Source organism: Macrobrachium rosenbergii, chromosome 54, assembly GCF_040412425.1.
Source record: "Macrobrachium rosenbergii isolate ZJJX-2024 chromosome 54, ASM4041242v1, whole genome shotgun sequence".
NCBI classification, from domain to species: domain Eukaryota; kingdom Metazoa; phylum Arthropoda; class Malacostraca; order Decapoda; family Palaemonidae; genus Macrobrachium; species Macrobrachium rosenbergii.
Genome location: NC_089794.1, coordinates 41,012,829 through 41,032,628, shown reverse-complemented (window position 1 = coordinate 41,032,628; position 19,800 = coordinate 41,012,829). Strand labels below are relative to the sequence as shown.

At 37.1% G+C, this 19,800-nt stretch overlaps 2 protein-coding genes across 2 annotated transcripts in view; one reads left to right on the top strand and one right to left on the bottom strand.

The window, feature by feature from the left end:
- Positions 1-2,320, top strand: part of ND-B22 (NADH dehydrogenase (ubiquinone) B22 subunit) — a gene marked incomplete in the record, with an annotated part of 5,167 nt that extends 2,847 nt beyond the window's left edge. The window contains 1 exon segment of the mRNA XM_067098041.1: positions 1,986-2,320. Coding sequence (XP_066954142.1) covers positions 1,986-2,173 — 188 coding nt within the window.
- A 228-nt stretch (positions 2,321-2,548) lies between these two features.
- The window catches only part of Rab21 (RAS oncogene family member Rab21), a 34,217-nt gene continuing 16,965 nt past the window's right edge, over positions 2,549-19,800 (bottom strand). The window contains exon 4 of the mRNA XM_067098040.1: positions 2,549-10,464. Coding sequence (XP_066954141.1) covers positions 10,248-10,464 — 217 coding nt within the window. The 3' untranslated portion in view covers positions 2,549-10,247. The remainder of the gene's footprint in view (positions 10,465-19,800) is intronic.

The window sequence follows — 19,800 nt, the reverse complement described above, 5'->3', positions numbered from 1 at the left end:
ATGTAGAATACAACTGAAAATAACTCATGGTTGTAGCTTTTATCAGTTTTGAAATATTTTTATATAAATTACGATAAATAGAAAAATTCGACCTTCGGTCAACTTTAACTCGACCGAAATGGTCGAAAAACTGCAATTGTAAGCTAAATCACTTACAGTCTAGTAATATTCAATCAATTAGCTTCATTTTTCAACAAACGGGAAGTCTCTAGCACAATATTTCGATTTATGGTGAATTTTTGAAAAAAACATTTTTTTACGTCCGCTCGTTACGGATTCATGCATCATATTGTGATAATATTTTCTGTGTGTTGCTTTGATCGTTTTACAATTTGTTATATACCAAAATCATCGCAATTTAGTGTACAATACAAAGAAAAAAAATAATCTGTTAGCTTTAACCGTTTTGCTCACAGCGCGATTTGTATAAAATTATGAAAAATTTTTTTTGCGCTGTCATATATTTCAATATTTATATATGATAATGATATTTTTTTTTCATTTCTGATGGTTGCATACTAAACTTCAGGCAATGAGAAAAAATGAGCCAAAATGAACTCTAAATCTTAAAAACTAAGCGTGCTGTGATTTTTAAAAAAACTTTTTTCCACTTCGGCGCTAACTCCCGAACGCCGCCGGCATACGGGAGACGTTTTTGTAAATAGAGGCTCGGCGTTTAAGGGTTAATGTCTTCATCCTTTTTGGAAATGCTATTGTCCCATGGTATTGTCTTATCATTTTGAACATTTACAATATATTCTTCAATGGACTTCTTAGTAGTAATAGATACTTTCTATGTCCAAGTAATATTTTTTTAATTTATTTTTCTATCTAAAAAAAACTTGACCATATTTCACTTCCAGACAGTGAGTCAAAATGGATCAGGATTGGCTGAGGTCTGGGTTTTTCTTTTTTGCCCTTAATTTTTTTCTCATAAGGCCCTAGATTTGCATAGCTCTATTTCTTCTTATTCTCAAGAAGGAAGCTCAAGATAAAATTTATATTCATGCATTTTACATCAAATTCTTAGAGAAATAGTACTTGCCATGGGATGTAGGTAGTTAAAACTCAATAAGAGACCTACATGTGAATGCCTGGGAAAATTTTTGATCACATCAGCTGCTTGAATTGTGCACATGAAGAGGCATGCTTGCTGTTCGTCCTCACCTTTTTTCATGTTATGAGTAATCTAAACCATGTTCAAATACATGCTTGTTTTCAAGTGTCCTTTATAATAAGAATAAGGAAAAAGGGTAAACAAAGTCTGGCTAATTTAGTTTAGAGCAACTGCTTGGAACTAAGTTTTAGAATGGGATTAGGCAATTACTTTCTTGAGCACACCACCTACCCCAGAGGCAGTGTGCCAGGAGTCTGGGACACAGCACTTTTGAGGATGGACAATACTGTAATACTGTACAATTAACGTATATTCTGTTGTAGGATGAACTGTACCTAAATTGACGTGGTTGCCTTTCTTATTTTCCCTATTAATATTTCAATCTCTTGCCTCCAGTTATAAATGTGTCCAACACCAAAGCAGTTTTTGCATTTGGTACAATCACAAATGTATATTTTCCTAAACACTTTGTAACAACTTACGTGCTTACCTAGTTGGGTTGGTACAACCACGAAAGGTATATTTTCCTAAACATTTGTAACAACTTGGCTGTTTGCCCACTTGTGTAGTAACACTGGCTATTTACCCAGTTGGATAAACAGGTAATGTTCATTAGGAGGGCACTAATAGCTAAATTTAATTTATTATTCAGTCAGCCAACCTAACCTAACATACTTGTGGGGAAGATTTCATTGTTAAAGTAAATCATACATGCCCAACTTTTAGATGGTCTTCCCAATTTGGTTCCTAAAGTGTAAACTTAATGTAAAACTAGTAGTTTGTATCTATAAAACAAACACTTCAGAAATGTGTGTAGTTTTGCATGCATATTTTTTTTCATATTTTTAACTTGAAATTAAATTTCCAGTTACTTTATCACCGGGAGGTGTAGCTTTTGACCGAGAAGTTTTACCACCAGACTGGGTTCTGGATTACTGGCACCCAATGGAAAAAGCTGCCTATCCAGAATACTTTGCACGTCGTGAGCAACGTAAAAAGGAATATGTAGAATGGTGGGAAAAAACTTATGGCAAGCCAACAGAAGCTGCACATTGATGGCAAATGTTTCATTAATGGTTTTGGATGTTTTACTTTATTTTGTAAATAACCACCTATTTAGAACACTATGTTTAATGTACTGTATATGAAAACTTGAATCATATTCTGTATGAGTTATTTAAAATATAATGGAATTTAAATTGATTAACTTTCTTTCAGAATTATCTTTAGTCCCTTTACTGCAGCAATTGAAAACTCAAATTTATAAACTCCCAATTAGCTTTAAGAAGAAAACTTTTTAACCTATGCATGATCTAAAAAAGAAAAAGTTCCGTAACCTTCATTCATAGTTAAGCAAGAAAAAAGGATAAATGCTAAAAATCATAAAAAGCAAGCAACTTAATATTGCTATACAGGATAAAGAAAACAAAGTTGCAATACTCTTAACAGTAGTAATCAACTGGATGTTACTTACCCTAGACAATAATACAGTATTAGGGTTGACCCATAAATGAACGTGACATTGTGCCATTATAATGAATACGTATTATAGCAGGATTTGTGGAATGACAATACAATAATATTTACAATCTGTCCAATTATAAGGTTTTACAAACTTTCCAAACTTAACACCCTTCCCAACAATTATATTCCCTATGAGCCTGGAGCCGGTGTCATTACACAATGAATACCAAATAATTAAACCAAATATGGTACAACAGAATTTTCTTAAAGGGGAGGTATTCATGAATATGCACTGAAAGTTCTATAAGTAATTTTTTGGTTTATTGACAAAATTATCAAAATTGTTTACAAGACATTTTACATAACTCATTTTATTTAATCACCCTACAGAACTACTACATTAAAGATATATTTAGTATAAATCTGAGAAAGTCATTACAGAACTAAATATAATGACTAGGAAAACTATTAATATACAACTACAATGTGGTGTATGGTCTTGCTAGGTATATTTATTCAAAATATATATAAATATATATTATATACAGCAATGTATAACATGCACATTTATACAAGATATCAAAAGTAATGTATCACATTTTCCATAAAATACAATTTACAAGTATGTAATACTCCCATGCACCTCTAATATAAAGATTATCTCAGCAGATATAAAATTTCAATTAATTGAAAGTCAAAACATGAGAGATATATATGGTAAGCGAAATACATTTTTCCTGTGACGCAATTCCTTTCTATAAAACAAAATCATTCTAATTGAAGATCATCTCTGTCCCTGCATAAGTAAACAGGCCTAAGGATAATTTTTAGGTACAGTTCAGCACTGAGATTAAACTGTTCATAAACTAAATCACACATAAAAGTCAGCTTTATCATATAAGTCTGAGATTACACATATTCTTGAATAAGAAAAAAAAAAAACCACTCATAAGATGAAAAAATTCTCCAACATTTCAGAACTGAACTGTGTGAACAATAAAGCAAGTATTTTTAGTGATAAAACAAGTAATTTTTATACACAGTTGAGAACTGAACATTTACTTAACAATTACAGAATATACCAAATACCTAAATCCTTCTGAATCTGCAAATATTACACCAGTCCTTTGCAAGTAAAGAAATCTTGCAGAATTCTGAACCAGTGTTTAGTAATACAGTACCATGATGATCAAGAACTAAATGGAGGTTTTTTTGTATACTACTAGCTGTTGTTGTGAGATTATGTATCCAAGTTATATTAAGATTAAACCTGATCAATATGAAATGCTACTAGTGATAACTAGGAATAAAAATTAAGGGTATATTGAAAACAGAAATCTGTAACAAGACCTTTGCTGGCAAATTACATAAAGCATGAATACAGCAACCTGACCATTTAGCAATTATGGGAATTTTGTAATGCTCACTACTATATTGATGAATTCCTTTTCTCTGAGTAGAGGCAACAATATCCGTCCTCTTTCACATCATACTATTCTTTGGTGCGTTGGTTTTAAATCTCTGGATATACTTAACATCGAGCAAGCATATCTTGGGATCATTTTTCATTTGCAAGGAATTTATACAAATTCCTTAAATATACCACCATTACAATCACCCTATTGTATATACTGGCATAAGGCTCTTGATTTTTTTAAATTTTCCAGAAACCAAAACTAATAGGTTAAATCTTGGTGACAGTATGTAGAGTATCTCCTTGTCCAACTAAGTATGTTTTATGACTGCAGTGGGATGTAAAAGACAGAGAACTGTATAGTATTTAGGACTTAGCATGTACCTTTATTTCATAGTTATTTGAGATTTGTCCTGGGGTTGTTTCACTGACACTTCTGAAAAGGGAAGGATATCCTAGTGTTTTTCCCAGTGAAATTTATAAATGGTTCTATAAAAATGAGCCGAGAGAATATTTATTCTCCATTTGTACTGAGAAAAATATTGATGTAATTCTACCCCAGTATTTTTATTCCTGCTATGTTCATTCTAGGTAATAAAGGTACTTCAGAGTATTCCGTCTTAATATTGTGGAAATGAGAATACCTGCAATTTTGTTATATAGGAAAAAGATGGCAAGAAACTCAGATTAATATGCAGTAATACCTCGTGCATACACGTTTCAGGTTTCGCGAATTAGTTAATCGATAAAAAATTATTAGGTTAAACTATCACAGAAAATTACAATAAACCACTAAGATTCTTGTGGATAAACAGCATTATCTATTCCAACAATTGCAATATGGTTTGTGTAAGGAGACAAGAAGAAATCTTATATGTATCAAGGAGGAAGAAAAATGTGGTTTATATAAATAACAGAAACAAAAGTCACATCTGTTGTGATTTCAGCCACAATATGAATTTAATGGAAGCAATTTGATATTTAGAAGAAATGATGTAAAAATAATGTAATGTGGTGTTTAAAATGATACTGTCACACATTCTTAAGAGAAAGAGAACTCTTCAGGTTCTTTGGGGATGCAAATAACCCAGACTTATGCTATTCTGGTCTCCAAAACTGAAAGGTCTTGCAAATTACAAAATTTACAAATATGGAGGGATACAGTCTTGTATAGCTCACACAACATAAATATGTAGGACATATCCTTTTCAAGGTGACGCATAAGAATTTCGTAATCAGATAGTTTTCATATAAAGATTCTATCAACAAGACAAACTACAAATACTGATGTCTGATAAATACTGAAAGAAAACTGTAAAAGAGGAAACTGAAACCAATAACAGCATGCAACTGGCCAAAACATGGCAAAAGTACACATGGCTACAAACATATAAAGCAAAATACACAAAGCAAGATAATCTCACAATGATAACACATCAAATAGCAATTGTAAAAGCTGACTACTAAGAAAGGCTGCAAAATCAATATTTAAAATGTACAAATGCAATAAAACCTTAATAAACTTTAAAGCTACAATGTTAGCTGTCCAAAACTAAGACAAGGTATGGAAGGCTACGGTCCTGGAGGTTAATATTTTTTTCCTCCCATCCACTGAAATATTTAAATTCCCAGCAATGTAGTTCTGAGAGTATTCCTTACCATTCTTTTCATCATTCAAAATGTGGTTAGATAAAAATGTGACCTTCAGAAAAACTTAGGGTAATCACAATGTACACAGGGTGCTTGTCTTTTTACCATTGTTGTACCTTACAAAATATACATCCATCTAAACACATTTTCTCAGAATTTTAATGTTACTTCCATTTTTGCACTTTAATTTCTCCAGCCTGTTTCACTATCTGTAAGCATGACGAGCTCATGAATGTAAAAAACAAAAAGCAAATAGCATGGCTTACTGCAAAGAAAATGAGTTCACCTGATGACATGTTGTCTGATTCTACTCTTCAACACTTCTTGACAAGAGACCAGAGCCTAAGAAAAAATCAACATTATTTGAAATTTAGGGTAACCTAAGACTGTTAGAATGTTTACTGCAGATCACTCAATTTCAAATTCTTTTATCCTTATGTTGCACGTTTATTTAATATTTTATACAACTTTTTTTTTCATTCATATCAGTTTTTAATAGCAATCCCTACCATTCACGCCTAGGCTATCCTAGTATAGCTCTACCATATTTCTATGACTGTTTTATAGTCCATACAAGGATTCCCTATATAACTACAAGGATTCTTTCTTCTGTTCTCAAACCTTATACCAGAAATCTTATTCATATTCTTTTATCTTGTAATGTACATTGTTACGATGACACCTGTACACAGAAACAGAAGCAAAATTATACAAAGATTTCAATTAAATGTCAACCATACTTTTAATATGGCTTGTTTCTTAACACATTATTAAAAGCACTATAGAGAGATGATTGTTGCTATTTTGTGGCAAGGAGACCTTTTAGAGGTCCCTCTCTCTACTGACCAATGACAATTATACTGTACAACCCAACCTCACGTGGTAACGTTTTTTCTTAAATTTTGGTCATGGCTACTGATGGCAGTGAGCAAGGTACAGACTACAGAGTGTAAAGTATTGGACATCATAAAAAGTACTTTAAATGTTGCAGTAAAGCAAATTTATCAACAATGAAGTAACATTTATATACTCTGATACATCACGAGTGCAGGTTAGAACATCATCAATCTCCATGTGTGTAGCATGATATTTTTTGTAGCAGACAATATTTCCAACTTAATATTGGAGGATCCATTAAAATTATATATCTTCTTTTCACTGGATTCCACTTCTGCACATGTATTTCTATATATGGTTGAATTTACACATTCATAAATGTGATGCATTTACCCTTTAAAGAATAAGATACTGTACTATATTAAAAAAATCATCACTATTGTTTTCAAAAGTAATTTCAACAAATTACCATCTGTGCACATTCTTTTCTGCAATTTCCTGGGCATTCCTACAAGTCTGTCTGGCTACTTCCTTATTTACAGGTTTTTCACGCTGTAAATGTGCTACAAAGATGTCAAAATTCTTTTATGTATCTCCTGAACAAAATATATCAAAATTACTCATGTTTCTAAAAAATGCAAAACAGAAAAACCAGAATCAATCTGTGTGAGTCTGAAATACAAAGACTATCTTTAAAAATGTTTAGCTCTAATTTTCTACTGTATCACAAGTAGCTGAAAAAAATAGCATGCCAAACACATACCATAATAATTAGCAATTTAAGATAAATATGGACAATAATTTACATAAAACATTAAAAGTTTATACGTTCATGTACCCAAATTATTCTACCTAATAATATAATCAGTGTTCTCTACACAACACCAATACAGTGTAACATACTTAGCCTTTTGTATAGCACACAAACATGCTGGAGAGAAAACACCCTATCATGGAAGTGAAATGGTTGGGGTATCAAGACAGCAGACAGCCAAGGCAGAACATACTGTACAGTTGTACTCAAGAATGGAAGGGCTGTTAACAGGTGGGTAGCATGGCTAAAAAGACAAACTTGTGAGGAACAGAATCAGAATCTCAACTTACCAAACAGATGAAGAAAATAGTCTGGGTAGCAAAGTGGTTGCAAAAAAATTAAGGTGAAAAGTATGTCTACAAAAAATGAGAATGGAGGCATGTAGGTTGACAAGAAATGAATGATGAACGATGGCAGCAACATTTTGAAAATCTACTAAATGAAAGGAATGAATACAAGCTGGAGGGTGCTGGCATGATGGAGACACCAAATGTAACATGAACAAGTTAGATCCTTCGAGACAAAAAGAAAAATAAAACCAAAAAGAAAAATAAAACCTAACAGGAATAACAAGAAATTAGCTAAAGGTAGCTAAAAAAAAAAAAAGCCAAACATAAGTTTACCAGAATATATGAAACGTGATTAAAGAAAGAAAGGACCAAAAGAGTGGGAAATGAGCATCATCATAATCATTATAATTTTATGTTTATAAATTTTGATGTGATGCATTCTCTCTAATCTCCTGTGGCTTGCACAGCTTCACTCCCTGAATTTCCCAGCTGTCAAGGTCTTCATTTAAGTCTTTTTCTATTATTTCCTGTCTTTCAAAAAGCTCCAATCATTTACTTTTGAGATCTACAACATGCTTACTGTTATATAATCTTTCCATTCCATTCCAGCCATGAATATTAGCATTTTCAGTTAAATCTCTTCAAAATGACCTCCCACTTCTAAATCTCTTCAAAATTGCCTCCCACTTCTTTACATATGCTCAATTTTCTATAGGACATGTACTTGGGGCCTTAAACACACGCTACAAATTTTTCCTGTTTACTATATGGATACTCTTTCTTTTTCAAAACTCTATCAACCTTTCATTTCCTAATGACTGTTATGACTTTTTTTTCTTACTACTCACTCAAAACTGTCCAATACATGCTCAAAGTAGCAGAAATGTTCAACCAAAGTCTTTTAGGCTGCCTTTACATCAAAACATCTTTGCTTCCTTTTTCAGTAACCACAAAATTGTTTTACTTGCACTGATCATCAATCCTCTTCTCTGCATTCCATTTCCCTTTTAAACAATTTACATCTACTAATTCAGATATTAACATTTATGTCCTCTTCATATAGCAGCTCCCAAAGGCAGGCCTTTCTGCATTCTTGTAGTTTTCTCCTCCATTACTAAACCAAGCAGCCAAGGACTCGGGGCTGATACTTGATGGACACAAACACACATCTCAAATTCTTTTGATATACCTGTCAGGATCTTCATTCTGGATTTTGCATTAAAGTGTAGTAACACTGCTTTTCAATGGGTTTTTCTGGTACCATCTGCTTACATAATGCTCTTCTATTTGTCTGCTATGGTACCATATGTCAAATGCCTTCTCAAATTCCAGAGGTATGGGTAAACCATCTTCCCCTTTACATGGTGCTTGCCCTGCAGCTGCCTCATTCATCAAGACTGCCTTTATTGTTAATTTCTCTAATGTAAAGCCAACAACTTCTCTGATTAAAGCCAAAATCATCATTAAAATGATCACTTTTAACAATTCTTTCCAGCCTTTTCAACTGCACCTTTTCCCCCCCTACTTTCAGAAGATGCTCAAGCAAACTTATTCCTCTAAAATTTTTGCACTGTACTGCTTACCCTTTTTCCCTTTATATGAAAACTGTCATAAATACTAATTTCCCACTTTTCTTAACATATCCCTTCCTAAACCTGTTTCATATATTCTGGTCAGATCAATATGGCCAGTTCTCCAACTGCTTTGAGGAAATAACCTGCTATTCCTGCTGGTCTTGGCTTTTTCCTCTTCCTATGCATTCTCCTACCCTCATCTTATGTTACAAAACCAGTCCTGGTAATTTACAAACAGCTCTTGAAATAGAATATATTAACAATCCAATGCAACAAATCTCTTTACATTATGGCCTTTAAATTAGTAAATTAATTTGGCCAATTCCCATACTCTAGTACCCACCACTGATACCTTCATATCAGTTACGTTAGTAGAATTCTGGAATCTTTCATTACCTACTAACTGGTTAAAACACGAAAAATCAAATGGTTTCTAATTAAGAAGAAACAATAAATTTTAATGAAACAATAAATTTTAAGGAGTATTTTACAAGTAATCTCCGTATGTTCAGTAACATTATTATATAAAGAACATCTATGTAATGTTCCTCTTTTGTCTTCCCAAAGATCAACATAGGTAAACATAAAATTGCCTTTACTGTCATTATTATGAACAACATTTACTAAACATTTGGCATTTCTAAAACCACAAAAATTAATGAAAAGCATCTGGCATACTAAATACCACTCAGTAACTACTATACTTCCCAGCTTAATCGATATAAATTCTTTACAAAGTTCAAGATCTCCATTAATTTTACCTAACAAACATTATTATGACTACTCTTCTTCATTATGAAAATATAATAAATGTGCAAATTCCACACCATTATCAAACAGTTCAGTAACACAAATTTTTGCGCTAAAATTTATCAACAAATACTAAAAAAGTTTTCTTTTAGGAGCGCATCACAAAGTTTATTCAATATTTTAAAAAATATTCCTCATCTAAATCTTAATATTAACATTGCCAAGCTCATTACTATACAGTCTTTGAGTGAGGAATTAACATGTGAAATTTTTCAATCACCCTTAAACTGGTGAAAATATATGAAAAATATTCAATATTGCAAATCATGTTTTTATGTCAACAGCATGATTTTGAATTGGTTTGCACTGCAGGATCATCAACAATCTGCAGGTTACTAGCATTATTTCCTCTAGAAAGAGCATTTACCCTTTGCTGATCATTAGCAACTGCACTCTCTAACATCCTTCGAGTCAATTCGATGAATAATTCTTCCACTCCTTTGTTTTCTTTTGCAGATGTTTGGACATGAAAGGCCCCTACCTCCTGTGCATACCTTAATAGTGCAAAAAAAAAGAGAAGAAATTTATATTAATAACAATCAAAACTTACTTTTTTTTGGGTAAGAGAAGCTACCAAGCCAAGTTTATAATGTAAATAACCAAAAACTATGCAAGACACCATCAAAACTTTCAAAATACAATAAAATTCCCATGTGCAATTATATCCAGATGTACCAAAGTCACCATATGATACTCTGCATTACAATTGTTCTAACAAAGCGTTGTCTCATAATGCCACCACACAAGGTTGTTTATATCCCACTACCAATTTCCTTCAACACGACATATGGGACTGCAGAACAAACAAAAATAGTAAGAATCCACCAACAAAAAAAGACATCAACTAACCTTATGCCTGCTCATGTCTGTCACATTTCCTTAGGTCATACTTCTTTTTCAGATCCATGATGGTACAAACCACCACATATAAAAGAAGAAAAGTTTCAACTTAGCAGTCTGTAACAGCAACATACCTCCCTTGACAAGTAACCGAAGAAAAGGTACTGGATTACAGTAAGTGAATCGGAAGATGAACCCTATTCATATGGAACAAGCCCACAAGGGCCATTCACTTGAAATTCAAGCTTCCAAAGAATATGGTGCTCATTAGGAAGTAAGAGAAGGTAAAGGCAAATACAGAAAGAAGAGATCTCACTTATTAGAAGGAAAAATAAATTAATAAACAGATAAAAATGTACTAAAATGCAAGGAAAATAGCATTTTGGTAGTAATGCACTGCATCTTTGCTTGAACTTTTGAAATGCCAATTGCATGACATCCTTAGGGAACCTGTTCCACAGTCCAACAGTGTGAGGAATAAAGAACCTCTGGAACTGAGAGGTTCGACAGTGAGGCAGAGTTACTGCATATTGGTGCTGCTATTCACTGAATCTGGTTGCTCTCAGCAGGGGAAAAAGGATTGGGGATCAATTGTGAATGTGAAAGATCTCTATTAAAATACAACTTAAGGAAAAGTGACAAACAAGAGACCATCTGAAAATGGTCCAAGTCATAAGTGCTAATATTAGGAAATAGAAACCTACCACCACCAACCACTCTATCCAAAAGAGATAAATCTCTGGCAGAAGCAGACATCCACACTGGAGAACAGTATGTACAGTGACTGGTAATTAAGGGTTCATGAAGTTTAGCCAAGAGGATATTTGTTGTTTTGACTACTTACAATATGTCTCAGCACATGTCAAAGCCTGTCAGATAAGGCTTGCAGCTCTTTCAGTTCTCCTTGGACAAGAAAGACCTGCCTACTGTGCTCACCTTGTCAGAAACAACATTGTCTGCCACAGAAAACTTGTTTAGCCTGCAGGCATTAGACAAGTGGTTTAGATTCCCATAAAAGTGAGCACATAATGGTAAGCCTCCAAGATTCCTGCTGACTTAGTGTTCAGAATCTTTCCTATAAAAAGTCATGGCTATCCCAGACAGCCTCTCCCATCGTAAAGGAGAGGGTATCATCTGACAGCACAATTGTAAGTGCTATACTGCTGCTCCAAGTGAAGAAGAACGCACAGAGCAGCTGCCGAAGTGACAGTTGGTCTGATCACAGATCCAGCCATTGCTTGTTTTGCCTAATAAACAACAGACAGACCAGCACTCAAAGTTTCTGATGCTCACCCTGGGCCATGACATTGTTGCCTCTATGTCTGAATGATTCAGTCTTGGATTTCTGGCAGTCAACTTTGCTGCCTACTCCATGGTCTTCTCTTGAGTCATGTAATTCCACTATGTATCCTTTGTTGGTGCCATGGCCACACACCTTGACAACATTGTTGCAGGGGTGCTGTTCCTTCACCCTAGTCATTAGAGGTAATATTCAAAGACGGATTTAGCAACAGGTCACCTAATTAATTTAAAGCAAAGCTGGTCTACCCTACCCTAACCACACACTTTCCAAGGGCACCACTGTTTTCAACAACATACTTTTCTACTATGCAAGGTGGGCACCAACCACCCTGGCAACTGCAGTGGTAATTTGTAACTTTGCGTTTCATCTTCTTGTGCACATACCCTACCAACATCACTTTATGACAAGTTTTATACAGTAATAATCCAAGACATTCAGAAAGAACAAACCACATTAAAAATGAATGTAACAATAACAGATTCGTAATAGTCAGTTGGTTTGTTTACACCAGAATGGTTGACCCCAACATGAAACAGGGTTTTGGGGTAGCTTGAGAGCAAGTTGATATTCCGTACCCTAAACTTGTTAACGAGTAGGTACAGGATGTATATTGCATTACAGCTTGTTCTATTACATAAGGGCAAATATTGTGTAATTGATAGTACATTACAGTAACAGAAAGAAAAATGAATATTCATAATAAAACTAATATTGTAATATTTACCTGAACACCTGGATTCGCCCTTAATCCCATTAGCCCGAACAACTCTCAATCACCAATCCCACTATTGGGAATTTTAACAGCCAGCGTTACCAACACTGCAGGTAAAATCTTGTCACTTGAGCTACCATAACAAACGGTTGGCAACGCTGACACAGGTGTGCGCCGACACTCCCACTTTCGTCAATTGCTTTCTTCAAGGTCAAAATTGATGTGGGGAAAGGAGGGTGGGAATCATTCAGGTGTTCAGGTAAGTATTACAATATTAGTTTTATCAAAACTTCATATTGCAATACACTCCCTGAATACCTGAATTTGCCTGATTAACAACATTTAGAGGAGGAGGGATCAATTCTATTGCACGCCTGGTCTGCATAAAATATCTGTTTAGTCATACACTCACCATATCAATCAATGCTTTCAGTGAAGAGACATGTTGGAGAGTACTTTGATTGACAGACAGGTCAGTACTATTGGTCTGTCGACCTCCAATGTGGCTCTTCAGAACCTCTCATGTATGGAGGAGAATGAGGCAGAGTGCAGAGCCACTGGCCCTCTGGAAGAACCATCTAAGTTTGCGGCACACCCGCTTTTTACAACCGCAGAGATGGCAGCTCACCGATCTGCTCTGCATAGGATATCTATTTAGTTATACATTCACGTTATCAATTGATGCTTTCGGTGATGAGACATGCTGGAGAGTACTTTGATTGCCCGTCAGGTCTATACTGTCAACCTCCCATGTGGTTCTTCAGAACCTCTCATGTACGGAAAGTACGATGAACCTCCCATGTGGCTATTCAGAGCCTCTCATGTATGGAGGGAAATGAAGCAGTGTGCCAAGCCGCTGACCCTCTGCCATCCGGGTGCGGATAAGGCCTGACGACCGACAAGCGAAGAAGTGTCTCAGGGCCGATGAAAGAGCCTAGCCTACTAGAGCACCCCCTTGGACTCTCATAGGGAAACTATCAAAGACTAAGATACTTAAAACGTACTAAACATAAGTTCATGTGGTTATACTATCACTGTTGCCTAAGAATTCTAAAGATTAAAAGGAATTCCTCTATCTGGTTAACCTAAGAATCTCCTCACTAAGTGAATACCACCTCAGCTAAATGAACGCACCCTAGATAACAGATTTCGCCGCTACACGTTGACTATGAGAATAATTTCCCATATCGATTTTACAGTTAAAAGCATGAAAACTTATAAATGTACTTCAAACATTAAACAAGCATTTTCTGCAGGGGTATCATCTTTGAGAAGTGCAGTAACTTTGCAAATGGGTATAACACCATGTAAAAGTACACTAACTGAATGTGCTGAAATTACCTTTGCATCATATTAATGCATGTAAAAAAATAAAAATAATACATTTTCGATACAGATTTTACACATGAAAGCATGAAATGCATTTTTCATAGAGATTTTAAACATGAAAGCATGAAATGCATTTATCATAGAGATTTTGCACATTAAAACATGAAATGCATTTTTCATACAGATTTTACACATAAAAGCATGAAATGCATTTTTCATACACATTTTACAAATAAAAGAATGAAATGCATTTTTCATACAGATTTTACACATAAAAGCATGAAAACTTGTAAATTACTCCAAAAATTAAACACCCACTTCTGCAGGATTTCTCGAGAATTTCATGTGTCTGTGAAAAAATCGCGTATGCCCATTAGTTAGGTTCCAGTGAAAAGTTTGTATGTGTGTGAATTTGCGCAATCGAATCGTGTAAGATCGAAGTATTACTGTATTACCAAGGGGAAGATGAGTGAGACTAGCCAAACCCACATTGCTAAACCCTGGGGGAGGATGCGTAAAGAAACTGCTTGTGGAGGGACGGAAAAAGACGAAGAAGAAAGAGGGAGAATGAAAAAGGTAGAAGCTACCCTCGGAGTTACCACCACGGAAAATGCAGGCAATGAAACCCACGGACCACTCGAAGAAGGTACCGCAAGCCCTGCTAAAACCGCAGAGTGCAAAGCTGAACTGGAAGTGACAGGCAAACCCTGTGAAATACCTGATACTACCGGAACAGCAGCTTGAAATGGAAGCAAAGTGTTGCACATACCCGAAGGGATGGAACATGAAATGCCTGCAGCCAAATTCTGCCGAAACTGCGTTTTCACCTGTCTGGAAGCTCCTCCTACCGGAGAAGACTATACTAAGGAAGGAAAGGCAGGAGGCAGAGGAATAGCAGATACATGAAAAAAGTTACCTGAGACAAGGAAAGCCAAAGTCGAAGAAGGAGGGAAAACGGAAGATGCAGAAGCAGCAGGAAAGACCAGAGCAGAAGAAGAAGAGGCCGAAGAGGAGACTGAAAAAAAAAAAAGGAGCAGCAGAGAATGTAGGAGCAGGAGATGAAGCGACAGATAACCCAGAAGAAAACTTTGAACAAAAGGACAGAAGGTACACTGAATCTGCGCCCCCTCGATAATCCTGAAGCATATCCGACATGAATTCTGGACAATACTGTGTCACATACTCTCTAATGTTAGAGAAACCATTAAAAAATAACCTCTCACCATAGGTCTGTACCCGTTGAAAGACCCAGCAAATCCGCCTTATATTCTGCCACATCCAATTGCAGGTCCCGCAAACTACTTTTAGAAGCCGAAAGGACACACCAGAATCCGCCTTACTAGATGGAGGAGTAGAAAACACAGAGAAGGGGGGAACTACAGTAGAAGATTCAGAAATAGTCGGAAGTGAGTTAGGAGCTAGGGCAGAAGGATTCTGCACCACCGGAACTGAAACATTGACTTGAGACTGAGCCAGACTGACAAGAAGCGATGAAGGCGAAACTCTTGCCACTCGGAGGCTTGCGGTTCTGCCATTACCCTCAGCACCCATTAGGGCTGGTTCTGGAACAGGCAGGGGAGCTGAAAAGGAAGAAGGATTAGACATACAAACACTACTACTATCCCTATCCAAGAAATGTTGAAGAAGACTAGTTATTAAATTTTCCATACTACTTGCAATCCTATCCTCTATCTGTTTGACTGCCATACTACTTGCAATCCTATCCTCTATCTGTTTGACTACCTCTGAACTCACTAAATCCATCAACTGATCTGTAGCAGAATCCTGAGACGCTTGAGGCAACAAGAATCTGACTGAAGTTTGCGATGACGAATGTAATCCTCCATCTCTTGTGCCTTCCAATTGGAACACTCATCGCAATGAGTCTGCACACCACACTAAACCTCCCTGCATACCTGACAGATGTCTATCGTGTCTCAAGGTACTCATCCGTCTCTGGCCGGAAGAAGAAGCGATGTGCTCCAGCATCCACAGTCGTAGGGGCAGTCAACACTGAAGCCAAAGGTGTGGTAGTAGAAGGTGAGAGTCCACGATGACCAATTGAGACCAGGAACCAGTGAGTCCAATTCCAAAAGACGTTCCACATCAAAGATTATCCAGAAAATCCAGGAGAAAAAACCAGTAAATACAATCCATGTCTTCACCAGATGTCCAAAATACAAAGAGAAGTCGGTTAATAGGATTAAAACCTCACTCTGCAGAAGGAAACAACCTTCCAGCAGTGTGAACAAAAAGCAATTGACGAAAGTGGGAGTGTCGGCGCACACCTTTGTCAGCATTGCCAACTGTTGGTTATGGTAGCTCAAGTGACAAGATTTTACCTGCAGCGTTGGTAACGCTGGCTGTTAAAATTCCCAATAATGGGATTGGTAACTGAGAGTTGTTCAGGCTAGTGGGATTAAGGGCGAATTCAGGTGTTCAGGGAGTGTATTGCAATATATAGGTTAAGTCTAACTGACGACATATACAGCAGGCTAACCTTGGCTATGTCAAATTCACTTCCTTGTATATGCTAATGTTTTGTCAATTATTAATTAAAAATGATACAAATATTATGCCAACTTCTGTTGCTCTTTCATTAGAACAACCTTAAAGGCATAAAGCAAGTTTAGTCTGATATATACAGGAAGTCCTCGGTTATCGGCGGGGGTTACATTCTGGGGAGTGATGATAACCGAAAATCGCCACTAACCGAAAAACGGCGATTTCCGGTGATTTTCGGCACCGAAAAGTGCTGATTTTCGGTTATCGGCGCATCTGTTAGGTATGTATTGGCGCCAATACCAAATTAACGGCGCAGATGAGCAGAAATCAGCGATTTTCGGCAGTGGAAATCAGCAATTTTCTCGTCGCTAGACAAGCCCCATAAAACCGGATCGCCATTAACTGAGCCTGCCGTTAACCGGGGACTGCCTGTACTTGTTGTATTCATAAGGAATATTTTTCAAGGGCTGCCTGCCGGTGTGGCACTTCTAAAGGCTTGGCACTAAGTTGCTCTCATTTATGCCAGTCTAATGCACTTCTACTTCTCTATTTCACTAGTCTGTATAGAGGGATGAGTGAGTTTTTTAATCAGCATTTCCCAACGTTCTGTGTGAGAGAGAGAGAGAGAGAGAGAGAGAGAGAGAGAGAGAGAGAGAGAGAGAGAGAGAGAGAGAGAGAGAGAGAGAGAGAGAGAGAGAGAGTGTTAATTGTGAGTGAGTGCTTCGGTTGTTGGAAGAGGGATGAGGTCGTTAGTTTGTTTACGGCACTGTCTGTCTGTGGAATATGTGAAGGATTTTTCGGTTTTTGAGAGAGTCTTGAGTCAGAGCTAGTGCCGGTCAGTCATTTGGTCTTGGACAGTTTTTGTGTGCTTTTTGAGAGTTGTTGGTTTTTCTTGTTAGTGTGCTGTTTCTGTTGTGTATATAGTTCTATCTTCTTTTTTTATGTTTCCTTGTTTTGTTTGTGTGGTTTTGTGTGCTGTGTTGGCGACCGTGGACGCCTTACTCCATCTTCCAGCAACCGAGGATCAGGGTGAGTGTTGTGTACTGTTTTTGTGGTTTTGAATTCCGCCACATTATATTTGGCGCCCAACATGGGGCAGCTGGTGTTGCAGCTGCAATTGAGATTGGTGGCTGGTAGTGTGACTGAAGAAAAGGATGGAAGAGGAACTGGTGAGGTTGAGAGAGGAGAATGCATGGTTAAAGAGTGAGAATGAGAGATTGAGGCTTCAGTTGGAAGAGATGGGATCGTTGGTAAAAGGAGCAAAAGAGGAAATGAAAGGGGAGATGAAAGAGTCAGAAGAGACAATGGAAGAGAGGGTGGATAAAAAGTTGGAGGGAATGATGAAAAGTGTGGAAGAAATGGTGAAAGGTATGTTCAAGGGTGTTTTTGGAGAAGGGGCTGTTGGAGGCAGGTCCTCTGGAATGCGTGAAGGGGCAAGAGAGAAAGAAAAGAGGGAAGAAGTGAATGGAAGCGTGAGTGATGAAAGTGATGTGGGAATAGGAAGTAAGAAACGAGAGAATGAGGGGCAGGGTAAGGAAAAGGGAATGAAAAGCAAGGGAAGGAACAGAGGAAAGTAAGGATAAGTCAGGGGAAGAAAAAGGAAGAAGGGAAAAGGAAAGGAAACTGGTAAGAAGGGCAAGGAAGTGGGAAAGGCAGGAAAGAAGGGAGAGGGTGAAGATACTAGTGATAGTGAGGTGGATGGAGGTGAATGGATAAAAGTGGATAAAAAGACGAAGAAGAGTGTAATGAGTAAGATGAATGTAAGTGCGGAAGTGGACTCTTTGTATTCGGAAGAGGGTATGAAAGGACAGAGTGAAAGTAGCGAAAGTGAGAGTGAAGGTGAGAAAGAAGTGAGAAAGGCTATGTATGTGAGGGAGGTACCCCTCATTGTGAAAGGTATAATGAGTATGGAAGTAGGGATGTGCATGATTTCTTTAGGGAGTATGAAAGGTTTTGTCAGGATAAGTATGGAGAGAGTAAGAGAGTGTGGGCACGAGAATTAGGAGAATATTTGACTGGGTTTTTGCTTGATATGTATAGGGTTATTATGAGTGTGGGAGATGTTGAGTATGACAAGGTGAAAGCAAGACTAGTTGAGCAAGCGGGGCGTATGAAAGCGAAAGTGTTAAGTATAAGAGGAAGAATGGATTTGATGAGGCAAGAATGAAAGCTGGGAAACCTTGTCACTGTATGCTTGTAGGCTGGAGACGTTGGCAAGGAAGAAGTTTGGGGATGATGGGATAGATGAATGTAAGGAGTTAGTACGGAAGTTGTTAGGGACAGTGCCAGATGGAGTTAGAGAATTTGTGAACTTGAAGCGGAAGGAGAAGAAAAGATGGACGAGTGAAAGGTTGACTTGGGGAGAAATTTTAGAAATTGTAGAGGATTATGAGCTTGACAGGGTTATAAAAGAGAGCAGAAGTGTGAGTGTAAGGGCTGGGGTAGAAGAGAGTGCCAGAGTTTGGAAGCTTTAGGGATGCAGTGTTGAGGGGCCCAATGAAAATGGCCGATAGTGTAATAGATAGGAGTGTAAGAGCAAGTAATGTGGAGGTGCCAGGGAGGATGAATGGTGGGTTTGTAAGGGAACAACGGGTTGGACGGGTTAGGGATAGTAGTGTACAAAGGGGAAGGTCGGTGAGTGGAAGTCGAGCGAAGTGTTTTAGATGCGGAAAGGAAGGACATACAAAGAATGAGTGTAGGTGGGCTTTAGGAGCGTGTTTGGTGTGGGCAATCGGGACATTTGGTAAGTGAGTGTACGAAAGATAGGGGTTAAATGCTACAGGTGCGGACAAGTGGGTCATATTGCTAATGGTTGTAGGGGTACCCGAGTGAATGTAATATGTGGCAACTGTGGTAAGAATGGGCATTATGCGAGAATGTGTTCAGGACCGAGAGCGAAGTGTGTCGAATGTGGAATGGAAGGGCATGTATCAAGTGTATGTAGACGAAGAGGGTGACTGTGACAGCGAATTCGGGAAACTGAGTGTGAAGGGGTTCAAATGGGTGGATCCTCCAGGATGCAAGCGGTGCGTGTGATGCATGTATGCGTGAGGGGTTGTTGCATGAGGATCAGCAATTTGTTTTGATAGAGTATGGTAGGAAACGTAAGAAAGGGAAGAACGTAAGTGAACGGACTGATCA